The sequence below is a fragment of the Notothenia coriiceps genome, unplaced genomic scaffold (assembly GCF_000735185.1).
Source record: "Notothenia coriiceps isolate Sejong01 unplaced genomic scaffold, NC01 NC01_scaffold00037246, whole genome shotgun sequence".
NCBI classification, from domain to species: domain Eukaryota; kingdom Metazoa; phylum Chordata; class Actinopteri; order Perciformes; family Nototheniidae; genus Notothenia; species Notothenia coriiceps.
The window spans coordinates 4,716,893-4,740,726 of NW_011369947.1; the positions used below are offsets into that span (position 1 = coordinate 4,716,893).

The following is a 23,834-nucleotide window of genomic DNA, read 5'->3' on the forward strand; positions in this document are numbered from 1 at the left end:
ACCAGCTAACACGTGACTTCATGTCAGATTCCTGTGTCTTACGTGGAGAAACGTGTGCAGTGGTTTGCAAAAAGTGCCATGTTGATTTGCAAATTGGTGTGAAAAGCTGAAAACGTGTTTAGAGTTTTGGAGATTTGAGCTGATGTTTTGCTGTTTGAGTGTCAGTTAAAATAATCGTGCTTTATGTATCATTTTAGTGTGCTAGCAATCGAGAAAAACTGTAATGGAGTTAAGGGAAAATCATTTCTAACAGTTGGCCTTCTTCTTATCATCATCTACACCTCCTTTAATAAGGTCATGTTGTATCCTCCAGAGAAGGTTTAATGTGACCTTTCAGGATGATAGTCTCTGTTTCTAGAGACCAAACAAATGGTTTGACACTGGAGGCAAAATCAATGTCAAATTAACAATATTATAAAGACATTTTACCACAAAAAATATCAAGATATTGCTAATTATAAATGTATTTATAGTTAGACTAGACTGGTGTGAGTTGCTCTGTGTTTAAGTAACCGGCCTTCTCCAAAAAACAAAATACATGTCGAAGCTAAACAGCCAATTGTCTCACTGTGCTTCAGTGCTCTTAATGAAAAGTGTCTTCAGATAACTTCTGTTAGGATTTGGCATTATTTTTGTTAAAATTAGACTTGATATAATGTGACTGTTGTTTTCACCAGATGGTTAGAAGGCATTCAATTACCAGGTCCATCAGTGTCTGGCTTTTTCTCAGGAAATTGGATGCTTAACTCTGACTTGAATTTCATGGAAATTTGTGGGAGGCACACACTGGGTTCAGAGACAGCACATACCTTTGAATATACTTTGTACAGTCTCTTATTCTACTGCACAGCAGGGTTTTTTTTAGGAGTAGTAGTATATTACGGCATTTAGCCAGTCGACAAAGATCAGAGCGGTCACAGAACAAAAGGAGGATATTATAAAACCCAGCTCTGAGTCAGACTGCTTCAAACACTGTGGGACTTGTTGGTGCTTTCTGGCAGGCTCCCAGGTGGTATTTGACTAACATAACTAAGGCCTACTTTAAATTATAAATTACATTTATGGAAACAGTTTGTCTTATCAAATGTGAAACATGTTGCCCTGAACTCCTGTCCCCTGCCTGCTCACACTACACTGCACTCTACACACCAAAAATGTGCCTTATCAATGTTAAGAACTTGCCCAGATCTTTAATCAACTTTACAGTTTATTTAAAAATAGTTTTATAGGCGCCCCGGTATTAACTCGATAAAACATTTCATTAGGGGTGGATACTCGCTGCAGTGGCCAGGGTTCGAATCTGACCCGAGGCCCTATGCTGTCTAATATCATAATAAAACAGAATATTACTATTTTTTTTATATTTCCATAAGCCCATCCATTGAGAGAGTGATATGGATCATCTTTCTCAAACTGTAAGATGTTTCTAAGAAAGTAGGGTGGGAATACATCAGCGTTTGAGTTTGAGTTTCCACCCAAAGACCACAGGAGTTAGGCCGCATTGCTAGAATATATTTATGTAACAGAGGTACATGTGAGGTTCCGAACATTTCTCCCCAAGAGGGGAAAGTATCAAAGGACGAGGAACCATGAAGTCCATGAAATAACCCAAAGGATGCTTTGTATTATTTTCTATTGAGTAACACACTTTGTTTGTATAAGGACTCTCAGCACAGAGAGCGGTGAACTCAACACTTCTTTGTGTGGACCAACACTATGATTTGTAATTTAATTTGCAGGCGAAGGTGAATGCACTCTTACAGATCAGTTAAACAATGGAGCAGGATCCAGTAAATGGCAGTTATTCATTTTCCACTTACAGGATGTTTTCATTTTCTCCTCGTCTTGCACAAACAAAGACCTTGAACTGAAAGGGCAATGATCTCTTTAATCAAGATATATATATATAACACAAGTGGATGTTTTCTTCATCCTAAACTAAAGATGGTGGATGAGGAGAATAAAAGTGAGTTATAAAATGGCAGTGGAGATTGGTTAAATAGAGCAGTTCTTTAGTGCAGTGATTTATCTTTATAAGAAAATCAAAAACCACTTATCTAAATACTCTAATTATTTGATATACACTTATAATACAATGTTCACAGATCCTCAAAGATAAAGACTTCAATAGTGTGTATATTATGGCAGAAAAGTACCTTAAAAGTTTAAGAGACGAGAGCACCAGAACAATTTTCATCCTGCAAAAATAAATACAGTCAGTTTAACATGATAATCATGGAATCTGGGTCTGTATTCGTGTCACTTGGAAAATGTACTTTTGGTGTTGGCTTCAAAGGAACATTAGAGTGCAAGGTCAACAACCAAATTAGAGGAGCGGGAAAACATTTGGTGTCCTGCTGAACCTCAGCAGGGTGAAGGCCAGTCAGCGCAGGCTCTACACCCGAGTCCTCTAGTGCAAGGACAGCCTCACTACAACACTGTTCACACAGAAGACAAGCTTACAGCTACATGTTCTATAGTTTAAATGCTGTATTGGAGATGAAGCAGGTCATGTCGCCAGCACAATAAACAACATGAGTAAGTAAGCACCCTCTCTGGGATTAGAGCGCTTACAAGACCAACAATCCTGTTCTTGAGCCACTATTGAAATAAGTCCCAACAGGTAGTGTTATAATAAACCTGGATAATTCTACATTTAACAAGACATGTGTGATTTCATGACTCAAAATTAGACTAGAGTTTGTATTCACAAACCAACTGCAGTTTCATTATCCAACATTTTCTTTAAAATCCGGGACATATTACTGCCATACAATTCTGACCATTGCAAAATCATTGTTCCCCATTGGCAGTATAACATTTCACTGCAATCAGATATCACTGAGAAATATATACATGTGCTACGTAGAACTGCCCTCCCCTAACATCCTGTGCAGTGATAGGGATCCTTACTGGCCTTTTTAATTTTTTTTATTAATTGCACCTATATAGGACAGCGATTAAACAGCCACATTAATACAACTTCAAAAATGTGTAAAGAAAAGGAAATTCATCATTTATCACGTATGCAATTTATTTTCTGTACAAACAGAGATTTTTGTATAAACTGTACAATTGTTTTTAACATGCTGAGGAAAACGATGGCAATAAACAAAAAGAACTATGTAAACAAGAGATGTGTGAATTTTACTTTGTACAATTTATAAATTATATTTTCACCAGGTTTATATGCCTCAAATACAGATTAGTTATATAGTCAAGTCTAATCATTTTGACGAAAGACATCCTACAGAGGGTGAAATTAATAAAGGGAGAACTTCTCTTTTGCCTCCATGCCAATTCGCTTGCCATTGTTTAGGCAGACATGGTGGAGGTCCACATCATAGAGAAGCAAATCATCGGCAGGCCACGACAGTTCATCATTTCATTTTGACACCAACAGCTTATTCCAATTCAGTGAAGCGAGCAAACATGGCTTTGCGGACCGCGTCTTTGTACGTGTCTGAAGCAGTGAGGCTGTAGTTGCTGCCTTTAGTGCCAAGTCCAGCTCCCTTTGTTCTCAACTGTGCCTGGGACGGGGGGAAACAAAAACGTTAGTACCTTTTAGAGAGAAACAGATATTGATGCCGATTGGTACTGGACACAGACAGCAGGTGATTGTCGTGAGTACCTCAATTGGTGTAGTGATGCCCTGCTGGTTGCGCCCGAGCCCTTTACCCTCCTTCCATCCCATGGCCTGCAGCATTTTGTTCCCGATGTTGTCGCTGTTAAGGCCGTCTTTAGTGGGCTGCTCGTAGTTACTGCATAGGGAAAGGGCATTGATTTAAACATTACGAAGAATGGACTGGAAACAGTTTATAAAGACAATAATTAAGAAAATGGCTTACATGACTGGTGGTGCAGGTTGACTGAACTTCTTCTTTTTGGGCGCTGGGGGTTCAGGGATGCCATATTTTTCCCTTCTCTCAGCTGCACGGTCTCTGTATTTCAGCTATTTACCAGCAGGATCAAAAAAGAAATATAAGATACAGTCACACCGAGTAGGGGAACAATATGACATCAACTCGAGTGATTCTGTTTTGAAACAAACCTCCGTTTCATTTCTCTCCAACTCTTCGAGCTCTGCTTCGGTCATTTTAGATCTTCGGAAAATCTCAAAGTTTTTCTAGAAACGATCAGATGAACACACCAATTAGTTAATGCTCTTATGGATTGATACTTTAGACTTCCATTTTAAGGCCTGAAGACGTTGTGTGGCGTTACCTTGTGGAGGTCAGATAGCTGCTGATGTCGAACCAGACTCTCCTTGTTGGGGAACTGTCTCCTACACAGCAAACAGGCCAGCTTCTTCCAGTCCGTCATCTTGTCCTGGCCTCCTTCTCCACCGTCCGGCTCCGATACCAACTCCTCGGGGTCGCTGTCTCCACTGTAAGCTGCCACCAGGCCACACTAACAGATGGACGGAGGCGGGTGTAAGTGTTGTTTACGTGAATCATATACGCTAATGAATATATTTACAATGCACTTAAATATGTTTGACAATCATTTCTTTAATACTAAAAACTAAAGGAAATGTAAAAAAAATTCACCTTGGAAGTGTTGGCTGAGCTGGCTGGGGGCTCCTCCTCGGGGCCCCTCTCTACCTCTGGCATTAGTCTGTCTAGACTTCCAGTCGGCTAAAATAACAAAATGAACATAAATGAGCAAATCCATGGCTAAAGCAGAACTATGTCAGATATGAAATCCTTCTGGATTACCTTCTTCTCAAACAGTATGAAGCCAGCGTCAGCAGCGGCCGCCTCCTTCCTCTCCTCATGACTAACGGGCTGAAAGCCTCCCTTGAAGTTGTCTTTGTGCTTGTTGAGACTTTTAGCCCACCGTTCCATGTCTTTGGCAATCTGAAAGAATCAACAGAAAAGAACAATAAGTCTAACATTTCAAAAATATTCAGATAAGCCTACATAAAGTTCAAGAAGGAAAGGCCACATGCATAATAGACAATATGTCTGAGGTAGGAATCATATCACAATACCTGCTGAGCAGTCTTGCTTTTGGGCTTTTCCTTTTTCTCTTTGCCCTCTTTAGGATCCTTGCTGCCTGATGCTGCGTTATCGTTAGCTCCAGGAGAGGCGTCGGTTGAGACAGGAACGTACGTTTGCTTCTCACTGTCCCAGTACAGATACTGCTGAGTCTGAGAGTTGTAGTAATACTGAAAAGAAATGAACACCAATGTACATCATCATAACAAAGTAAACTCCTGTGACTCTTAACGCGACAGACACCACGTGACCTACATTTGGTGTTGATGGCATACTTACATGAGTGGTAGGGTCATAGTAGAGGCCAGTTTGTGGATCATAATAGTAGCCAGAGGACTCATCGTACTGATAGGAGGACGTATCAGGGGCTGTTGATGTTAAAACAATACACTGTTAACCTAGTAATAGTAGTAACTGAAAAAGTTATCATTTCACAAGCTTTCCCAACTGAAGTCATTTTAAATGGCAACTTTTAAGTTTTTGAATGTTAAGCTCGAGCTAAGCCTCAGCAGTAATGGAAAGCTGTCTGTCACCTGAAGGACTGGCTGTGGATATTGATTTGATCAGTTTTATATTCAGAAAATGTTCAATTTCAGAAATGGCATTTTGCCTCATTTATAAAAACGGTGCATACGCTCAAAGTCCAGAAAATCACAAAATCAAAGTTTCTACGCAATGTTTGCGATTTATAAAAAACTAACTTGACGGGAAAATGTGCGGACCTCCACGCAAACTGACCGATGCGTACGGTACGCATCGGTCAGTTTGCGTGGAGGTCCGCACATTTTCCCGTCAAGTTAGTTTTTTATAAATCGCAAACATTGCGTAGAAACTTTGATTTTGTGATTNATTCTATTTATGGTATTATTTCTCTCCTTTCTTCCTTCTGCCAACGGTGTCGCAGTTTCTCGTCTCTCCCACGTTTGTGCTTAGTGCGTACGCATGGGTCAGTTTGCGTGGAGGACCGCACATTTTCCCGTCAAGTTAGTATTTTATAAATCGCAAACATTGCGTAGAAACTGCCGTACGCCATTTCTTGAGCGTATATCCCTTTATAAATGAGGCCCCACTGAATACCAAAGGACATTTCCCTCTGAAAGACATCCTGACTCCATCTGCTGGTGAATNGTTACCTCTCATTTAGCTTATATGAAGAATTCATTTGCAAACATTGATTAAACCCAATCTTAAAATGATTGAACAAACGCCGGTTTGAAACTCCTCAGTGCACACAAAAATATAACTGGAGAAATAAATAAATACGGAAATGTTATTATCCACCAAACAATATGATTTATCTCGACCTCCCCAAAATAACCAAAGTCTGACACGGGCCGTTTCTCAATCGCGAGGATGCTTGCTTGGTAGCACATGTCTTCCTAGTCACTTCCTTCAGAAGCTAGGCAAGAATCCTTCCTGGCATTCGGAAAACGAAGAGCGGAACAGGCCAACAAGTGTGCGTCATATGAGAGGCCCCGCCTTACATTTTCTGCCACAGATTTGGGGAAATTGGTCCGTGCGCAAAGCATTGTGGGGATTTGAAGGACGCAAAGTCTACTCATGTGCAGCCTCGAAATTACCCCCAAACCAAGGACGCGGCCTCGGTGGAATTCCAAGTATGCTGGAGATTGGAACAGTCCTTCGGTGGCACTCGATGATGTAGTATCCTTGAAATTTTGGCTTGGAAGCCAGTTCCCTCGAGATTGAGAAACAGCCACGGTGTGAGATGTCTTTTTTAGCTGTTCTGTCGTCATTTCCTGCGATCTTCTTCAAGCAGTCAGTCAAAATGATTGAATGAATGGGCGTTTCTTTGACTATTTATAGGCAAATATGGGCGTTATGTGAAGCCCGCAAAAGCTGCGCCGCATTTTGAGTTGATTGTGATTTATAAAAAGGGAAACCGGCATAGGATGTGCCGTATGCAAGTCCTGTGCCGGTACGCAGTCTTTTATGAATCGGAAAATGTCTGCGTATTTATTTGCTTTGTTCTACGTAAGCAACCTTCCCACGTCAATCCTACGCAAGGCTTTATAAATGAAGCCCCAGGTCTCTGTGTTCCAAGCTTCCCCAGGGAAACACTAGTATACATGCGTTATATGAACACACAAGGACGGTGATCTCTGGAGGAGTTTATCTTAGTGCACATCACACTTCAAACTGGACAGGTGGAAATAAATGGTGTTCTCGTACCAGAGCTGGCTTCAGCCGACTGTCCTGAGGTTTGTAATCCAGGAACATATGAAGCGTCTATGCCGGGAAGATGTCCTGAGTGGGCGTTAGCCTCCATTTGTTGGGCAAGCGACAATGCCTGAAAATAAACAAATGGTTATTTAGAGAATGTTACACTATGCATTCTGATTGAAGTAGTAGAGTATTATTACTAGTGTAATTACAGAATTACAAAAACGTGTGTGTCACCTGAACAGCTGGATGGGCCATCATATGGGGTGGGTAGACTTGTGCACCCTGTGCGATTACTACTCCAGCTGGAACCATCTTTACTCCTGGGGCCGCTAAAATGTAAAAAGAAAGCTGCATGTTAGCGGATAAAAAGCTATTTAAGGCTTCATTTCACTAATACAGAACAGTGACATTACACAATGAAGGGTCAGCAACTGCAGAAACATCTGTGAAAGGCGTGAGAGACAATCTTACCTCCTAGAATCCCGTTTCCCTGGGAGGTGCTGGCTACTGCTGCCTGCTGGTAGAATGCCTGGTAGTCCTACAAAAAGTAATTCATTCCATTAAAACCTAACCGTGGTATTTTTCAAATCAAATTAGGATGTAGTATCCTTCCGATGTAAAATGTCTAACGTTTTTATGATGTACAGATACAGCGTGGTGTCTTATCTCTGAGGTGATGTATATAATGGTCATTAAGCATGTGCTGTAGTCTTCTATAGCTGCCACTAGATGCTACTACAGAGCCATGAGTTACTAAATGCACCATTAAAGCAAACAAAGTATCTGCTCTCAAGTTACAATGTTGGTTCATTTGTTCTACTGACCTGTGCCCTTGGAGTATAGCCTTCTTCCAGGTAGTTGTACTCTGACATTACATCTGCGCTCTGCTGGGGCTGGAAAGGTAAAGCAGTGGTTATGATCCTCTAACTTTGACACAGGGAGATTCAAGATTCAAAGGTTTATCGTCATAACACAACTACGGTGTAATTATGTCATGTATGAAAAACTTAGATCGCAGGTTCCTCAACAGTGCAATTCAATACATGATAAATAGCCGGATGTTGACAATAAAGTGACCCACCTGACTTGAAGACCACTGGGCTGCAGCGATGGCTGTGCTGGCCACGGAGAAGGCACTGACACGGTTCCCGTCAGGTAGCAATAAGTCCCTGACAAAGGCAAAGGGAAGAGTTAGCAAACAAACATTTATTCCCACCTCTGAAGAGTGTGGCCGATTCTGTTATTTAAAGTCAAGGATATTAAAAAGTAAAGAAGATAGAATAGATGTAGGTAAATCTTTTCGTCTATCAACAAACCAATTCACACTATTATACTCACTTTCTAGCGCTCTTAGCAAAATCCACCCCAATGGTTTTCCCATCCAATTTTAAAGGCGGCTGCAGTCCCTGTAAGATGGTTAGCAGCTGAGAGGCCTCCTGTGGAAGGGAGGGATATTCAGACATCAGTGAGGCAAGTTCATCAACGAGAAAAACTATAAGAAAATCTCAGGACTAACACCACGGGAGGCCAAGTGGAAGGCAGTGCTAAGTGGTTGGTTTAAACAGTAAATTGTACATGTTAAAGAATGACTCACCAGAGGGGAGGACAGCTGTACGAAGGCAAAGCCTCTGTTCTGGCCTGTCTGCTTGTCCTTTATGAGGCGGATGTTGTTTGATGAAAGATTAGCATATGGTGCCAGGGCCGTCAAGATGGCTTCTACGGTGGCCAGAGGAGCTATATTTCTCAGGATGATTGCTGTATAGGAAAAAAAAAAAGACTATTTAAGAAAAACCCTATAAAAAAGGTTATCAATATTTTTTGTTTCTAAACAAGCAGGATGTTTCCTCTATAAAAGAGTCCTTACTGTCGCCGTAGAAATCTCCGCCGGGCTGAGTTTCTGTCGCTCCAGTGTTATTGCCATTTTCACTGTCTGTTGAGAAAATCACAGAAGAGAAATAATGCATTAACATAGCGGTCCGGAATGTGTTATCAAGAAACTGGAAATTGGGTTTAAAGTGTTTTGTCAAAAAGTGTCCCTATCCTTAAGGTAGTGTTTAAAATATAGAGCCTTTTCCGTGAACTCTATTAAGTATTTTGTTCCAATTTTGTATTATTGTCAGGTAGCAAGGAAATAAGGCATGCTGTTTCCTATATGCACTTAACCTACATCCATATCATTTGGTTTACTAGGCCTAACACCAAAAACACAAACTTTGCTTTGCATCCCAGCACTGTTGCCTCAGGCTGCGCGGATGTCTGCAGTCTTTGGCCTCTTGTTGATTTAACTACTTACCGGCTTTGGTTGCTCCACACCTGAAGCACTTCAGCCTCCTCCGGAAATTGTACAGGCCACACTGCAAGTAACCGTTCACATCATTTTTATTATACACCTACTAACGCCCTGAACAGAGCTGCCTCAGAAAACAGGCAACTATATTGGTGCAGCATACCATACTTACCTGAGACACAACCTAACCGTTACCGCTTATTCAAATGTAGGTGTACCACAAAGTAAGCTAACAGGACTGCAACAATTGTAACTTATGGGCCTAGCATATATACTTATACGAATGTGTGTCAGTGTGTGAAGTGTTCTGTAGTAGCATGGTTCGAATAATGTAGCCATGAAACCAAGATATATTATAAACTTACAGTGTTGCAGAGCCAGTCTTCATACTTGTTTCTGGGGTGACTGTAGTGCATGTCCACGCTTTTCCCCTTGATTGTCAGACGTTTCTGAAAGAAGACAACAAAAGTCAGTCAACCATTCTTGGGAATAATCTTATCAATAGAGCAAGCAGTGTTGGAAGGGAGAGAAGGGGGAGAGGGACCCCCAACAGATATCCTTTGTGTAAAAGACAAGACAGGCACATGATGTATATGTGAGCGTGATGTGTAGAGGGTTTAAGGTGTTTGGGACCCGAGTGCCCAGGCTGAGCTGGAGCAGAGTGTACAATGTGACCCTAACAGACATTTTTGAGTGCTTTTAAGAAGAAAAAAGGAAAAATGGAAGCTAAAAATATCCTCATCTACTGAGTTTTAGGCTAAAAAATAATAGGCTGAGCTTACATCCAACTCAGAAATATCACTGATAATGACTATCACCAAGTAAGGATCTTGAATGCACATACAGGAGAGAACCTCTCAATACGAGTTAGCTTTGCTAATACTATGACAATTAACAAAATAAAATGTATAACATTAAGTTGTAAATCATGTATTTAAGTATCTCTAATAATGTAGAAAAATCACATATTTATGCTTTCTGGCATACAATCCATGACTTTTTTTCAAGAAGATCTGTAATTTCTACACCACTAATTCAATGCACTTAGGTTGCCTTTTGGGTTATTTTTTTCCAGATCCCCAAGATTAAAAACTAGACTTGGCGATTGTGAAGCAACCTGATTGGTCTCCATCCATCGTGTAGCATCTTGCAAGTGATAAAAGTCCACGAAGGCGAAACCACGGCTTATACCTAGAGACAGCATTCAAATATAGACGGGAGGCGTGTTAGTTAAGAGTCCATGGGCATATTATTCAAACTCTTCCACAAACTGCTTCATGACCCAGGCACTGTTAGGTAAGGCCACTCTTTAAGAGTTTTACCATAGCAACATTTCCTGTTGAATATCGTTGTTTTAAACACACTTAGCGACAAAGTGTGTCTGCCAATTACGTTTCTGTTTAAACAGTTTTTCTTGCTCATACTTACCTTTTAAAGTTCCTTAGTAAACTGAAATGATAAATCTTATAGAAACATCTTAAATCCTTGATACTATTCTCTGCTAGCTGCTATGGGAAAATGGGTCTGAATGGAAGCAGATTTGTCCTATGGTCAAAGACTGGGGGGAGGCTGAGGTCCGTCATATTTCAAGGTCTCACCTGTTTTCTTTTTCATCAGCCTGACATCCACTGGCTGTGGTCCCTCCAGTTGGTCTATGGAAAAACAAATCTGAAAAAGAACGAGACAGTATGTTAATATTATGATTTGAAACCTAAGCCCCTTAAATAATGCAGTACTTCCAACAGAATGAGTAGTGCACACAGATTTAACCAAAGGAAAAACACTGAAGAGGTTGCATATCTGCAAAAGAAAGCTACAAACTTACATCGTCTTGAGTGATATGAGGAGCGAGACCCCAGAGCATGATAGTCTTGCTCTTCTTATCGTCCCCAGGCTCCCTTCTGTAATCCTCTGGGAAGTCTCCATCAGAGTGATACCCATCTTCTGATCTATCACTGTTACGTCGTTTCCTTTCTCTTTGCTTTAGAACAAACAGATCCGTGCATCAGTTAATTGTGAACCTGTTCTGTTGACAGTATTTTTACTCATACATTATACTACCAATAATTAGAGAACTATAGAATAACTACCTCTGGACTGTCTCTTGTTGGTCGACGATCTCCTTCAAACCGATCACTGCGTCTCTCTTCACCCCAGCGGCGCTGGTTGTGATCACGCTCTTGGTCCCTCTCTCGTCTATCGCGCCATTCTGGATCATCCCGGGGTGCATCAGAGCCATATCTACCGCTACGCTCTGTTCGACTTAGTCTATTAAGGAGGACATTGAAAAGCATGGCAACACATCAGTAAAACTAGCCTGCAATAGTACAATGTGTCTTAGAATATGATTTAAACAACTACTTTTGTATCAAAAACTCACCAAAATGTGTTCTTAAATTGTGATATTACACATTGAATGAACCTTGATTAATTCCCCTTTTTGTTCGGAAAATGTCAAAAACTTCCATTAAATGGTGCAACATTTACAGTGTTTGTTGGAGTGCTTATGTGTAGAATGTTTGCCTTTACATTTACATCAGTCTATGATTTACAAACTTTACGTGTAGTCTTCTGGTACACAAAAACTCTTTACAGAAAAACCACACATTATGAATTATTTTGGATATTTGCAACTTACATTGTGTTGGTTACCCCCACCCTAGAGGACACTTTCTTACTCTTTAAATGATAAATGTAAGTTTTTGCTGGGTGTGTGGAATGAAGAAAGTAAGACACATGGCGGTGTTTTGACATACCAACTGTTTTCATCAAATCAGCTTTACATTTATGAAAACATTTGATGAAGTATCATATTTTATTTTTAAATCACATTTGTATTTGATCAAATCCAGTATGTATTACTTGTTGTTAGTTTCTCCCCTACAAAGATAACTTTACAAGTTAACTGTTAAACGTACGTATGACAAGTGTTAATGCATGCGTTCTTGGTGCCGTTTAACGTTCGCTTTCTTTAGAAGAGGCATTTAAACTTAAATTAAAAATGAACACTGCCATTTTAATTAGCCATACCTACTATGGGCGACAGCGACAGGGCTTAACGTGACTAACAACTACTCACCTTTTATCTGCTCCCATTGCTCCCAAAAGCACCCGCACGACTCTAGAAAGAAAGCAAGCCAAGACTTTTGATTTCAAATGCTGTGTTTTGAGTGAATACTCATGCCTAAAAACGGTTCCACTAAAGTCGAATTGGCTGAATGAACTATGAGCACAACCAACTGCTAATAGACCATAACATGGATCAGGCCTAACGTCAGCAAACACACGTTACTTTAGCGAGAAGCCATATAAATGTTTCAGTTTCCTGTGTGAAAGTGCAATGACTCACCAGTGCAGTTTGCTAATAATGTTTTTACCCGCTAGTAATTTATCAAAAATGTAATTGAAAAATCGTGGGTAAAAATCATTTCACGTTCAAGGACTAAGCACAACACTACGACTGCACCTTCTTTGTCCCAAGATGCATTGGTGTTTTACCCGGTGCATTATGGGAAGTAGGAATATTTCGCCCCGTGTTTGGCATACAGGCAGCACTTAGTCCTTTTGGTTCAAATATATGCTCTCAGTCTCATTACGCTTGTGCCTTAACTTTTTTTGCCGTCCACAATGTTGACTGGTTAAGTTAAGGATTCAAATTACAGAACATAAACAGTTGGGGCTGGAGCGCCAAGTTGTTAAAGCTGTGTGCCTGCCTAAACTAAAACAAAAGTACTGCCTACCAGACAAAACTAAGGGTAAATACACACGTATATCTTGTTTTCGGCCATTTTAATGGGTTTACAGTGTTTCAGTTTGCCATTTTTGCTAAATATTGTTTTTGTTATCATATGATCCTGTAAAATGTGCAACAATTCTGTTTAATACGTTCACTGGATTGCATTGTAAAGTTAATTGCAATAAACTGACCTGCAGAATAGGACTCCTAAATCCAAATTACTGGTGAAAGTGAAGCTATTTCATTCCTTGTTTGTCTTCACATTCACAAAACTATACTAATGTATTGTTCTTTAAAACAAAATATATTATTAAACGTTTTATTACATCATTGATGCCAGTGCTGTGTACTATTTCACTGCATCCCACTAATCCTGGAGTTTCAATAAGAATTTGATTCCATTTGTTTTGTTTGCTTTCCAGCTCTTGCACTGTACATTTGTGTATATTTAGTTGTTTGTCTTTATTTTGAATATTGCTATTGTCTTGTCTGTTTGATTATATCATGAGCTACTGATATTTAAATGTCTTTCAATGTGTCAACGTACCTGGTCACTGATTTTTTAACCTACTGAGGTAAAATACAACATGAAACAAAGACATTTTTTATCATTTATTACAGTATTTAAAACCTGATACATCACCACACAGTTCACTGTACAAGCAGGTCCTCAATTAAGATGACTAGAGAATTTATTGTTCTTGGCACACAAGGATATCCCCTTTCATAAATCTTAAATGTGGTAATGACACTGTATACAACACACGTTGTCACACTGACAACATATCCATAATTGAGCTCCAAAATATTTGTTAACAATACATATGGAGCTCATTTTTGTTTTGTAACAATGATGATGATTGAGTCACCGAAATCCAAGACAGACCCATATGTTCTTGAGAAGAAAAAAAACACAAAACCATATAATATAAAAATGGTCCACAAGGTTTCAAAAAAAGTAAGGGTGGAATCCATCACACTTATTCAAAAGAATTCAGGGAGGGGGGTGGTCAGGTAGCTCATGGATGTTATGCACTCCCATGATGATGTCTAGGTCAAGGTCTCTCCTTTCGTCACCTGTAACGACACATAAAACATGATGTAATGGTTATATCATTTGAAATATTATAGAAAATGCATTGACATTTTTAAATTGCATTGCAGTATACTTACTCTCGCCTCAATGTATTCAATCCTCCTTTCCAACGCTGTGAGCTTCTCATTGAGGGTGGCCAATCGTGATCGACACGACATATCTGAAGAGGAAACATTGTAATTAGCATGTAACGATCACCAATCACACATTTAACGTTAGCATTGATAAATTGACATGAATTAATAGTGTCACTGTTACTGGATTGTTATGCTTCTGCTGGTATAACGCAGCCGAGCAGCGTTTGCATTGGCTTCACTGCCCTGTATCCACGTTAATTCAACTATTTCAACATAGTCTTTTGCAATTGTTATGTTAGCTGCCCAATACTCGCCACCAAGCAGTTATTATATGTATAAGAGGGAACAATAACCAGCTCTCAGCTAACGATAAAGCTAACTGGGAGTGGCCACTGAAAGCATCAACATCAATGCTAGCAACAGCTGAGCTAATGTTAGCAGAAGTAGCTAGCTGTTCATCCACATCCGCGTTAGATGATTACACACGGTATCCACATTAGCGCTATTAAAAAGCTTACCAAATGAGTTAAGGAAGTCGGCGATTTTTTTTATGCTGCTCGTTATCACTTCTATGTACTCTCGATTCGCCCAATCTTGGTGAATCTCTCTCTGGACTGGATCTTCCTGGCCAGCCATTTTGGAGGAGTTGAGGTTTAATAGCGCAGCGTTCAATCAAGGATAGCCCCCTGCCTTCAACCAGGAAGAACAGCAGAGACTAGTGCCGCTGTTTCTGTTTTCAATATTGGGGAAGTAATTATTACTAATCACAGACTACTTTTAAATAACACATTTTGCCTTATTCAAATGATGTAGGCTACTCATTGTAAAGCCCATAGTTATTGGCTGAATATTATATTATTGGATTATAGTAATGGATGCTGTCATTTATCACTTTATTGCTCTGATAAATAATTAGCTTTTTTCTAAAGTTATGCAACACAAGTTATAGGAGCTCTGCTGCCTGTGCCCCTTGGTAGTGGAGTAGCCTATAGTGTACCAATACATTATGAAAATGCTCAGGTTAAACTGAAGTATGTTACCTCAAAATTGCATTTTATTAAATACAGTACAGTTGAGTAAATGTATTAAGTTACTTTTCACCTTTGTTATTGTGGCCACCATATTTTTATTTTGCAGCTCTGCATACAGTAGGCCTATACAGAAATGGCATTACATTTTTTTTTAATACAACCCAATGAAGATAATGGTCATGTGAGTTATACAGTCAGGCAATCAGTATTTTACATGTTCATCAGAAACTCCCCACAAAACTTGTTTAAAAGAGTGTCTTCATTGAGTAAAGAGGCTGAACTACCATAGTGCACTGCACAGTACCACACATTTAGGGGTGCATGCGATTACAATTGTCTTCAACTAGGAAGGTGGAAAAACATGATGAAATACCCAAAACAAACAGATGTGTACTGATTAATCTTTTTGACCAGGCTGGTCTGTGAGTTGTAACAAACTTTAATTGACCCTCTTAAGTAGCTTTTTAATATCTGTCTCAATGTCAATGGTAAGGAAATTTCTGCCGTAACGCTTGTGAGGCTCTCCATCAGGGCCAACCAGGAACTTCTCAAAGTTCCAGGAGACGTCATTCCTACTAACAGGACTCCAAATTATTAACTTTGGGTCGGTCATAAGGGCCATGGCATCATCACAGGGAAATGGAAGCTTTTCCTTCAGATATACAAACAAGGGATGGGCATCCTTTCCATTCACATCCACCTTTTCAAGGAGCTGGAAATTAGGTTCAAATCCATCGCCTGGACGGATATACTTCAGAGACCTTAGAATTTCATCATTCTTGCAGTTCTCCTGTTATAAAAGAGATAGAAACATTACATTAATATTGTATGGACATAATGCAATCGGGTTGATGAAAGCATACAGAAGTTTTTATGTTATCGTATACTGCTTTATACTTATAGCCTACTATGCTGTATATATATATATATTTTTTTCTTAGTTAACATTAAGCTGTCTTTGGCTCTTTACGGGGAGCTATAGGGTCGCCGCTTCAAGTCCCCGAACAGACCTGAGTGTGGACTGCTACTTGGAGAGGTCCCAGTTCACCTCCTGGGCCCTGCCGGTGTGCCCTTGAGCAAGGCACCAGACACCTCCCTCCCCCCACTCCCATTACTCGCATGGGCACTGTGAAATATCTGCCCACTGCTCCTAGTACTAGGATGGGTTAAAAGCAGAAAACACATTTGTTCTGTGCTCTGCATGTGTGACCATTACATTATCTATCTATCTATCTATCTATCTATCTATCTATCTATCTATCTATCTATCTATCTATCTATCTATCTATCTATCTGACAGCTGAAGTAAGTGGTTATTTTGTACAGGTTCAACATTAAAAAGTATCACCTAATAATCCAATATAAGGGACCATTATAGAGTGGGCTACTACTACCCAACAGTAGAAAGTAGGTATAATTGGGTTTTACAACACAACTACAGCAATACATTAGTAATAACAACACATAACACATAACACATCTGAACACCTAACCCAAACATGCACACACATTCACTGATTAAGTTACTACAATGTAGCCTACATGTTTCCTTTTGTGCTATGTTCTGATGTCTATGATATACAAATAGGCTTCATTTATCTATGTTATGTCCTTGAGGGACACTGTGTTCAAAATATTTAAAATCCTACGATGTGTAAAAAGTAGCCTATATCAACCTACCTGATGTCCAAACTGATTACAGGGCACACCCAGAATAACAAGTCCCTTTGCAGAGTACCGCCTGTTGAGCTCGTTCATCTGAGTGTAGTCCCTGGTTGTTGTTCCTCAAAGAGACGCCACATTCTCAATGAGAACAACTTTGTCCTTCAGGGCAGAAAAACTAAAGCTTTTTCCAGACAGCATCTTAGCTGTCAGGTCGTAAAACCTTTTCACATTGCCTGCCATTCTCACAAATTCCGGATGAATTACAAAATCAAGTAGATTTAAGGAGAAAGAAACGTTCAGTTTATCTGAGCTGGGCGGTCCAAGTTCCTTTTAAGTCCAACCCTAATTTTTTTTATGGGCGGGACAGGTTGCATTTCAAACTACTCTCAATGCTGATTTTTTTCTAATTTATTACAAATGTTCTTTGTGTTGTTTTCAATACCCAGACGATTCTATCGCAAACGTTGTGAGAGATCATAATTGCAATTCTAAACTCAGAACGCCATCAAGGTTACCATCATCATGCCGCCCAGTTTAACATGAATTATTACCCAAATATGGTAAATCAGTTAAACCAGAGCTCCTAAATAGCCAACTTCGTGTGTTTCTGATAACACACTTCACACATTGGATTCTACTGACTTCGTCTTCCTTATATCGTTTACCAACATTGGCGAAATGGGCATCACAATAATGTAGGTTACCCGTTATAACATGTGGCAATTGTTAAACCTTTATCAAATGACCTATACGGATATTTACTTTACATGCATATATTACCATCGAAATCTAAATTATAAACATTTTGTCGACGAGGGCATGTTCTCCTTTCAAGAATTCTAAAAGTTTCTTTTTAACAAAATCCCCCCCTTTTGTCGGCGTAGATGGTACTTTCCAGGAAGTCATGAACAATGTGTAATCTTTTTTATTTCATTCAAGGACAAAATTGCCAACTGAAAACGACCAAAAACGTTCTTAAAGATGTAAGACGGTCGTGGGAAATTGCAACACACGTGTTAAGGGTTCAGAAGAAGTTAAACAACGTTATCCGCCGTTTACTAAGCTATTATGCCAGACTTTGTTGGTGTGTGTGTGCTCATCAGCGTGTTGATAAGTCTGATAACAGTAGTTGGTTACCTTTGGTGCTCGAGACTCCTCTCAGACATCCCTATACAAACTGGCTCTCCTCCCGTGAAGAAGATTACATTTGCTTATAAATTCAAAGAAGGACCTTACAAAGACTGCAGACAACTTTTCAAGGAGTCTCGTAGTATTGGACCAAAGCTTTCATGTATCGGAGTATTTTACGATGATCCTAAAAAGGTAATCTTGCACTAAACCTTTTACAACACTTGGTAGATCAGCAGTTTATTTTGCATGTGTTTTTTTGCATTTTTGGTGAATACTTTCGCTTTAATAAAGGTGGATTTTACTGTTAAATAAGTTGTGTAGTGTAGATGACCACTAGATGGGGCCAACGCCATTCTATTAAACACGTTTAGTGTTCAGAGATTAATATATAACCTCTCAGATAACATTCGTTTTAAATAACTTTATTAACCCAATCAAAGTGATTAATTTTCACAATTAATATTCCGTCTAGTGGCATCCCATTTAGTTCTGATATCCTGTATTTTTTCCCTTCTCTTGGCATTTTCGAATGAGACTTTAGGCACCAAATATATTTTATTTGTTCCCCTTGAACAATACACATCTGGACAGGGTGTGGTGTGATTTGTGGATTTATTAGTGTCACATATGTCATACAATATTATCCATGTTCTTTTTTAAATCAGAGCTGAACCCGAGGTCTATATGGGACTCTAAAACACAACACATCACACAACAAAGACTTATATTTCAACAAATGCAAACATTTTTGAATCAGATCAAAACACTATGGTCATCTGCTAACAGTAATAATAACAGTAATAATAACCACAATAAATCAACACTACAAAAACTACAACATTGATTTGAATGATATTGATTTTCTTTTCACAGTAACCTACTACAGTATTTCTTTGTTTACAGTTTGAATTAGCTGATTTGGCAGTTGAATGAGATTAGATTATTTCTTCTGGCCTGAAATCCTTTAATGCTATCTATTCATCAGTAGAGAGTCTTAGTCAAATGAGCTAATACACTATACAACTACAGTTGTGAAGAGTTATTTTTTAAATGATTGCATATATTCCACCAATAACTTAATAAAACTATTGTCTAGGCAAGTAATGTTATTACGGATGCATCTTCTGACAGTCAGTTCAACTGTCTTGTTAGCTTGGGGTTAATACTATGTATTTAATATGGGCTCTTTTGGAGTTCCATAAAGATCAAGAGTCAAAACACTTTTCTTTAATATGACTGACACTTTTGTGGTCTCCTTTACTGCCAAAACAATGCTCCTTTAAAATTTGCGAACTAGCACTGCGTGAGTTTGGAAACCCCAGAGATTGAGCCGTATTATGTATCAGAAAAACAGATCCAGCAGATAATATTTCCTGCTGCTTATAGACACTGAGATTTTGAGATGGATGGAGTTCACACAGAGAACGATTGGGAATGTAGGAAGTAGGATCACATCTCAAAGAGCGATACAACTTACTCGTTTTGCTTAAAGCAGGTCCAGCGTGGGTTGTTTTTTCAACAGGCACTGCCGAAACAGAAGGAATGAGACAAGGAGTAGCACATTGAAATGGTTAAGCAGCAGTGGGCTTTAGATTGATGCACCGTAGAGGGTCTGGGAGTTCAGCAACAAGGGTGGAAATGGGGGATCTTTAAAAGTCTTCCACAGCTTATATTGAATATAGAAGACCACTAGCTGGCTGCCATGCCCATAGACAAACTATGACCTCTTTGTCACCTCTATTCAATCATTCAGTGGAGAGCTGAGAATAAATATCTTGAATATTGTAAGAAATGGAAATAATAAATAAGAAAATATTTATGGGTATGTGATCACTGAATAATAACACTAACTTATTATGCAATAATACCTGGTTGGTTTGAGCTTCTTTCATATGAAGATATTGAGTTTTTCTCTTTTTTTATCTCATTGTAAACTGAATATCCTGTGTTGGTCTGATGGAATTTGGTTGGATATTTTTTTTCAAAGTTATTTTATAAACTCAACGAATAATCAGGGCTACTGAGTGCATTAGCAGCAACATTAGAAGCTAGCTAAATGAAAGGATCAACCCAGTTAATTTGGCCACTATCAATGATAGTTCTTACCATATTTTTGGAGGACATATTGTGTAAGCACCAATAGTATAACCAAGTATGTTTAACTTGGGGTTTAAGTATTCAATCTACTACACTATGATCATTTCATTGTCACCCAACTGTTATTATTTGCACTCAATCTCGAAAAATGCTGATATCTGCCATTTCAGAGCTACCTTTAAACAGAAAGGACTTAAGTGGCACTACTTAAACCGTATCACAACAACCTGCTGGAGTGTAACTAGAGTTCAGTGATAGACTCTACTCAGCTCTGCTTCAAAACACTTTGGTTATGTTCATCCTTCTTTTTCCCAAGCTCGCAATTAGCCTAGCAGTGGGTCCTATTGATCCTCTGCACAGTCATAGCCAAGTCCTGATCTAAGTTAGAATAATTGGCGTGATGATCTCAGCTCATTAGCGTCCGAGCCTCAGGATGCCATTCAGTCCCAGTGTCCCCAGCCCCAGAGGGTGCTCTCAAAAAGGAGGACTGGTATTCGGCGTCGTGAGACACTGTCCATTGATATTTGCAGTGAGAACGATTTTCAAAAGTGCAGCTGGCAGAAGATAAGTGTCAGCGTGTCTGGTCTCTTTTCTGGCTTTTTTCCCTTTTACCTCCTTTAATCACTTACTCTAGAGAAACAAAATACCTCAACAAGGACTCCAGTTGGTCCTTGGATGGTTGCCATGGATACAGTGTTGAGGCAGTTCTGTCTGCTCCTTCAAATGGCTAACATATTCATGCACCCCGCTCACAACACCCGTCTCATTCACCCGCTAGTCAGTTTCAAAGCCAGAGGGGTTTCTGACCCAGAGCTCCCACTCCATCTCTACCCTGTTTCCCTCCTCTCCTCCTTCCCCTCTGTGTCCGTCTTTGACAAACGTCAGAGGGAGGTAACGGAGGGGATCATGTGTTTTTCTGTCAAACTTGATATTCCAAGTAAGGGGTCAGGGTCAGGGTTTTAGGTCCTTGAGATGTCTGAATAAAAAGCTGGTGGTATGGTGGGTAAATGACACATGTGTCTGCAAATCTTCAGGGACCCATGTTTTGGTCAAAATATGATGAAAGCTTGTGGGCATGTCAGCTGAAGCAGGGGCCGGACACAAAATGTGTACCTCTAAAAAATGTGTTAGTCTTTGTGGTGAATGATGAAATAGTGGAAAATCTCTCTGATACTTGCCCTTTAATAAAGTCAGGGTAAAACATTTAAAATATAAGCCTGTCTGAATGTGAGAGTGGACGGAAAATACTTTGTATGCTGGTGAAGATAGTTTTGCCTTTGTTTACTTTGTTGCCCTTTCCCGACTCCTTTCAGCCCATGTTCAACAGAGACACAACTCTGTTGTTCCTTCAGTAGGATTTCGGATACTTTTTGCTTCAGATGAGCTGTCAGTGTATTGAAGAAACTTCAAAAGAAAGTGTGCTTGTGACTTGATGAGTGCAGAGAAGCAAACAAAGATTGTGGACAGAGGCTTGTGCTTTTGGTGCTAGTTTATTGTTCTGCGCTCCCTACATGGAGCCCTGTAATGATTAATGAATCCAGTTGCCTGAGACGCCCCACTGTGAGCCCCTAAAATCCACAGTGTCAAAAATATCCTCATGTGTAAAGCTTTCCAAATGTGCTTTTGGTACTTAAAATAAGATAAGTAAAAAGGCAGCCATTGCCTGGATATTTATATTCATTTTAATTTGTACTTAAAACAATGTTTGGCAAAAATATATTTTAGTGCAAACCTTACTCTAGCGAGTACATTTGATGAAGATCATTTATTTTTCTTTGAATTTGTTCTTCATTATTATCACTACTAATCTTTCATTATGATGCGAGGCTTACCGGTCGAAAAAAGGGTGGTTTACCTTTCATACGTTTTGCATTTAAGTTATGTATGATTTTGCCAACATATGGGAACAAATCTATAAATTAAACCACAGTGTATGTAATATAGGCTTGGAAACACACAAGCGCTGCAAAGATTAATTCTGCTGAACAGGCGTTCTTCCCTGCCTTGAGGGTATTTACACCAAGCGCTGTAAGAATAAGTCAAGGACAATCATTAAGGATCCCAACCGTCCGGATAACAGCCTTATCTCCCTGTTGAGGTTTGGGATGGAGGCACCGGATACACCTGGCCAGCACTGAGAGGCTCAAGAAGAGCTCCTACCCTAAGGCCGATATAGGATCCTAATGAGTTCACCGCCTAAGACTGCCCATCGCCCCAAAATATATACTTGCTGCATACTGCAGGATGACATTTCCACCCCGGAATTTTACCTGCCATTAATACATGTAACCAATACATTAATGTATTGATCAAATGCAAGATCCTTTTCTTAAAACCATGAATTAGAGCCGCAGCAAATTATTAGATTCCTTGTGGATGTCATTAATCGCTTGTTGGTCCAACCAACGGTTCAAACATATTCTCTCAATCCATCAAGTCCTTTTTCATCTTTAAAAACTGATTCTGAAAATCAGAAATTATCGAAATATTTAAAAACAAAATCAGTCTACTACAAGTATACCATATTTACACATATACACACATACATATATATATACCAGGCTGCTAAATCCTAAGAACTGTTACAGGATGTGTATTTTGTAAATTGTGAAATTTTTTATTATGTTATAACTTTTTTTTAAACTTTAATACTTTTTTAATGCATACACATATGTAACATATGTAACATTAAGATATCTGTGGTTATTTTTCTGCTGTAACAATGTACATTTCCCCTCTGTGGGACTAATAAAGGTATTCTGATTCTGATTATAATAATACTCAAAGTGTCATCAGATGTTCAACTGCTGACACAGACCAATCTTTCAAGTTTGTTTGAAACTTTGAATGGCGGTTGTGTGAAAAATGAGCTTATTCTGCAGTGCACAGGGAAACTCCACTTCTACCCATGACTGACCTTGCGTGTTGAGGAACAGAGGAGAAAATAGGGATTTTCAGACACGCTGGCAATGCTAGAAGCGTAGCATTGATAGGTTTATGGACAAATTGGAACATTCCAGTTTATTTATTACATAAGCTTTCAGCCATGCTCTGCTCAGCACAGTGGGGAGAAAGTCTTGGATATCCCAGGAGTATTCATTTATAAAGAGTCTCTCCCTTTTCTCCTTTTTTTAAGGGTGCTCAGAATGGAGGAAGGAGACATTATTGCTTCGCTGCCAAATGCTCCAATTAGAGCTCCAATTAATGAGGATATTTTCTTCTTAAATGTTGCAAATCAGACAAAATATATTTAAAAAAAATACATTTGTTATGTAGTGGAGGCTTTGAACTAAATTTGGGATGGGGTCGAAAGTGTTTTGTGCACAAAAACCAGCACACTTTACCAACATTTAGACATTTTTAAAGATAGCATTTTTTCCTTGCAAGCAATAATCTATCTGTCAGTGCTGCTGTTGTCTTTCTGGGTGGGAAAAGTAAAACGTTGGTAAAAAAAAAGTGTGTGCATATTTTTCAATCTAATCTTTATAAGCTACATCAGTCTATCTTGTTGATATTTCCTCTCTTACCAA

The 23,834-nt window shown here is 39.2% G+C and overlaps 4 protein-coding genes across 4 annotated transcripts in view; 1 reads left to right on the top strand and 3 right to left on the bottom strand.

Moving 5' to 3' along the window:
- Positions 1-3,013: 3,013 nt before the first annotated feature.
- On the bottom strand, positions 3,014-12,943 carry LOC104965619 (RNA-binding protein 5-B). Its single transcript, XM_010794609.1, has 25 exons — positions 12,821-12,943; positions 12,551-12,592; positions 11,562-11,739; positions 11,297-11,452; positions 11,070-11,139; positions 10,589-10,662; positions 9,837-9,920; positions 9,478-9,538; positions 9,049-9,114; positions 8,779-8,939; positions 8,523-8,620; positions 8,266-8,353; positions 8,009-8,077; positions 7,656-7,722; positions 7,419-7,513; positions 7,191-7,308; positions 5,280-5,368; positions 4,994-5,170; positions 4,719-4,859; positions 4,551-4,637; positions 4,225-4,410; positions 4,052-4,126; positions 3,849-3,952; positions 3,632-3,761; positions 3,014-3,530 (listed from the first exon to the last, which is right to left on the bottom strand). Exons 2-25 carry the CDS (start codon positions 12,565-12,567, stop codon positions 3,405-3,407), a joined length of 2,517 nt encoding a protein of 838 aa, XP_010792911.1. The 5' UTR covers positions 12,568-12,592; positions 12,821-12,943; the 3' UTR covers positions 3,014-3,404.
- Positions 12,944-13,806: 863 nt separating this feature from the next.
- brk1 (BRICK1 subunit of SCAR/WAVE actin nucleating complex) lies at positions 13,807-15,077 on the bottom strand. Its single transcript, XM_010794611.1, has 3 exons — positions 14,899-15,077; positions 14,381-14,463; positions 13,807-14,284 (listed from the first exon to the last, which is right to left on the bottom strand). The coding sequence occupies exons 1-3, from the start codon at positions 15,014-15,016 to the stop codon at positions 14,258-14,260; spliced, it is 228 nt and encodes a 75-aa protein (XP_010792913.1). The 5' UTR covers positions 15,017-15,077; the 3' UTR covers positions 13,807-14,257.
- Positions 15,078-15,493: 416 nt separating this feature from the next.
- On the bottom strand, positions 15,494-17,669 carry LOC104965620 (glutathione peroxidase 2-like). Its single transcript, XM_010794610.1, is given in 2 exon segments — positions 15,494-16,201; positions 17,092-17,669. Coding segments are annotated over 2 exon segments (576 nt in total). The 5' UTR covers positions 17,317-17,669; the 3' UTR covers positions 15,494-15,850.
- Positions 17,670-18,029: 360 nt separating this feature from the next.
- Positions 18,030-23,834, top strand: part of tex264b (testis expressed 264, ER-phagy receptor b) — a 31,226-nt gene continuing 25,421 nt past the window's right edge. The window contains exon 1 of the mRNA XM_010794612.1: positions 18,030-18,399. Within this exon, the coding sequence (XP_010792914.1) occupies positions 18,145-18,399 (255 nt within the window). The 5' untranslated portion in view covers positions 18,030-18,144. The remainder of the gene's footprint in view (positions 18,400-23,834) is intronic.

Excerpts from the sequence above, each read along its gene's own strand:
- LOC104965619 (XM_010794609.1), bottom strand. Across the intron at positions 7,723-8,008 it reads GCTATACTCCAAGGGCACAG|GACTACCAGGCATTCTACCA; the intron begins GTCAGTAGAACA and ends TACTTTTTGTAG. Across the intron at positions 3,762-3,848 it reads CAACCTGCACCACCAGTCAT|TAACTACGAGCAGCCCACTA; the intron begins GTAAGCCATTTT and ends TTCCCTATGCAG.
- brk1 (XM_010794611.1), bottom strand. The coding sequence starts at position 15,016 with ATGGCTGGCCAGGAAGATCCAGTCCAGAGAGAGATTCACCAAGATTGG. Across the intron at positions 14,464-14,898 it reads CGACTTCCTTAACTCATTTG|ATATGTCGTGTCGATCACGA; the intron begins GTAAGCTTTTTA and ends TTTCCTCTTCAG. Across the intron at positions 14,285-14,380 it reads TTGAATACATTGAGGCGAGA|GTGACGAAAGGAGAGACCTT; the intron begins GTAAGTATACTG and ends GTGTCGTTACAG.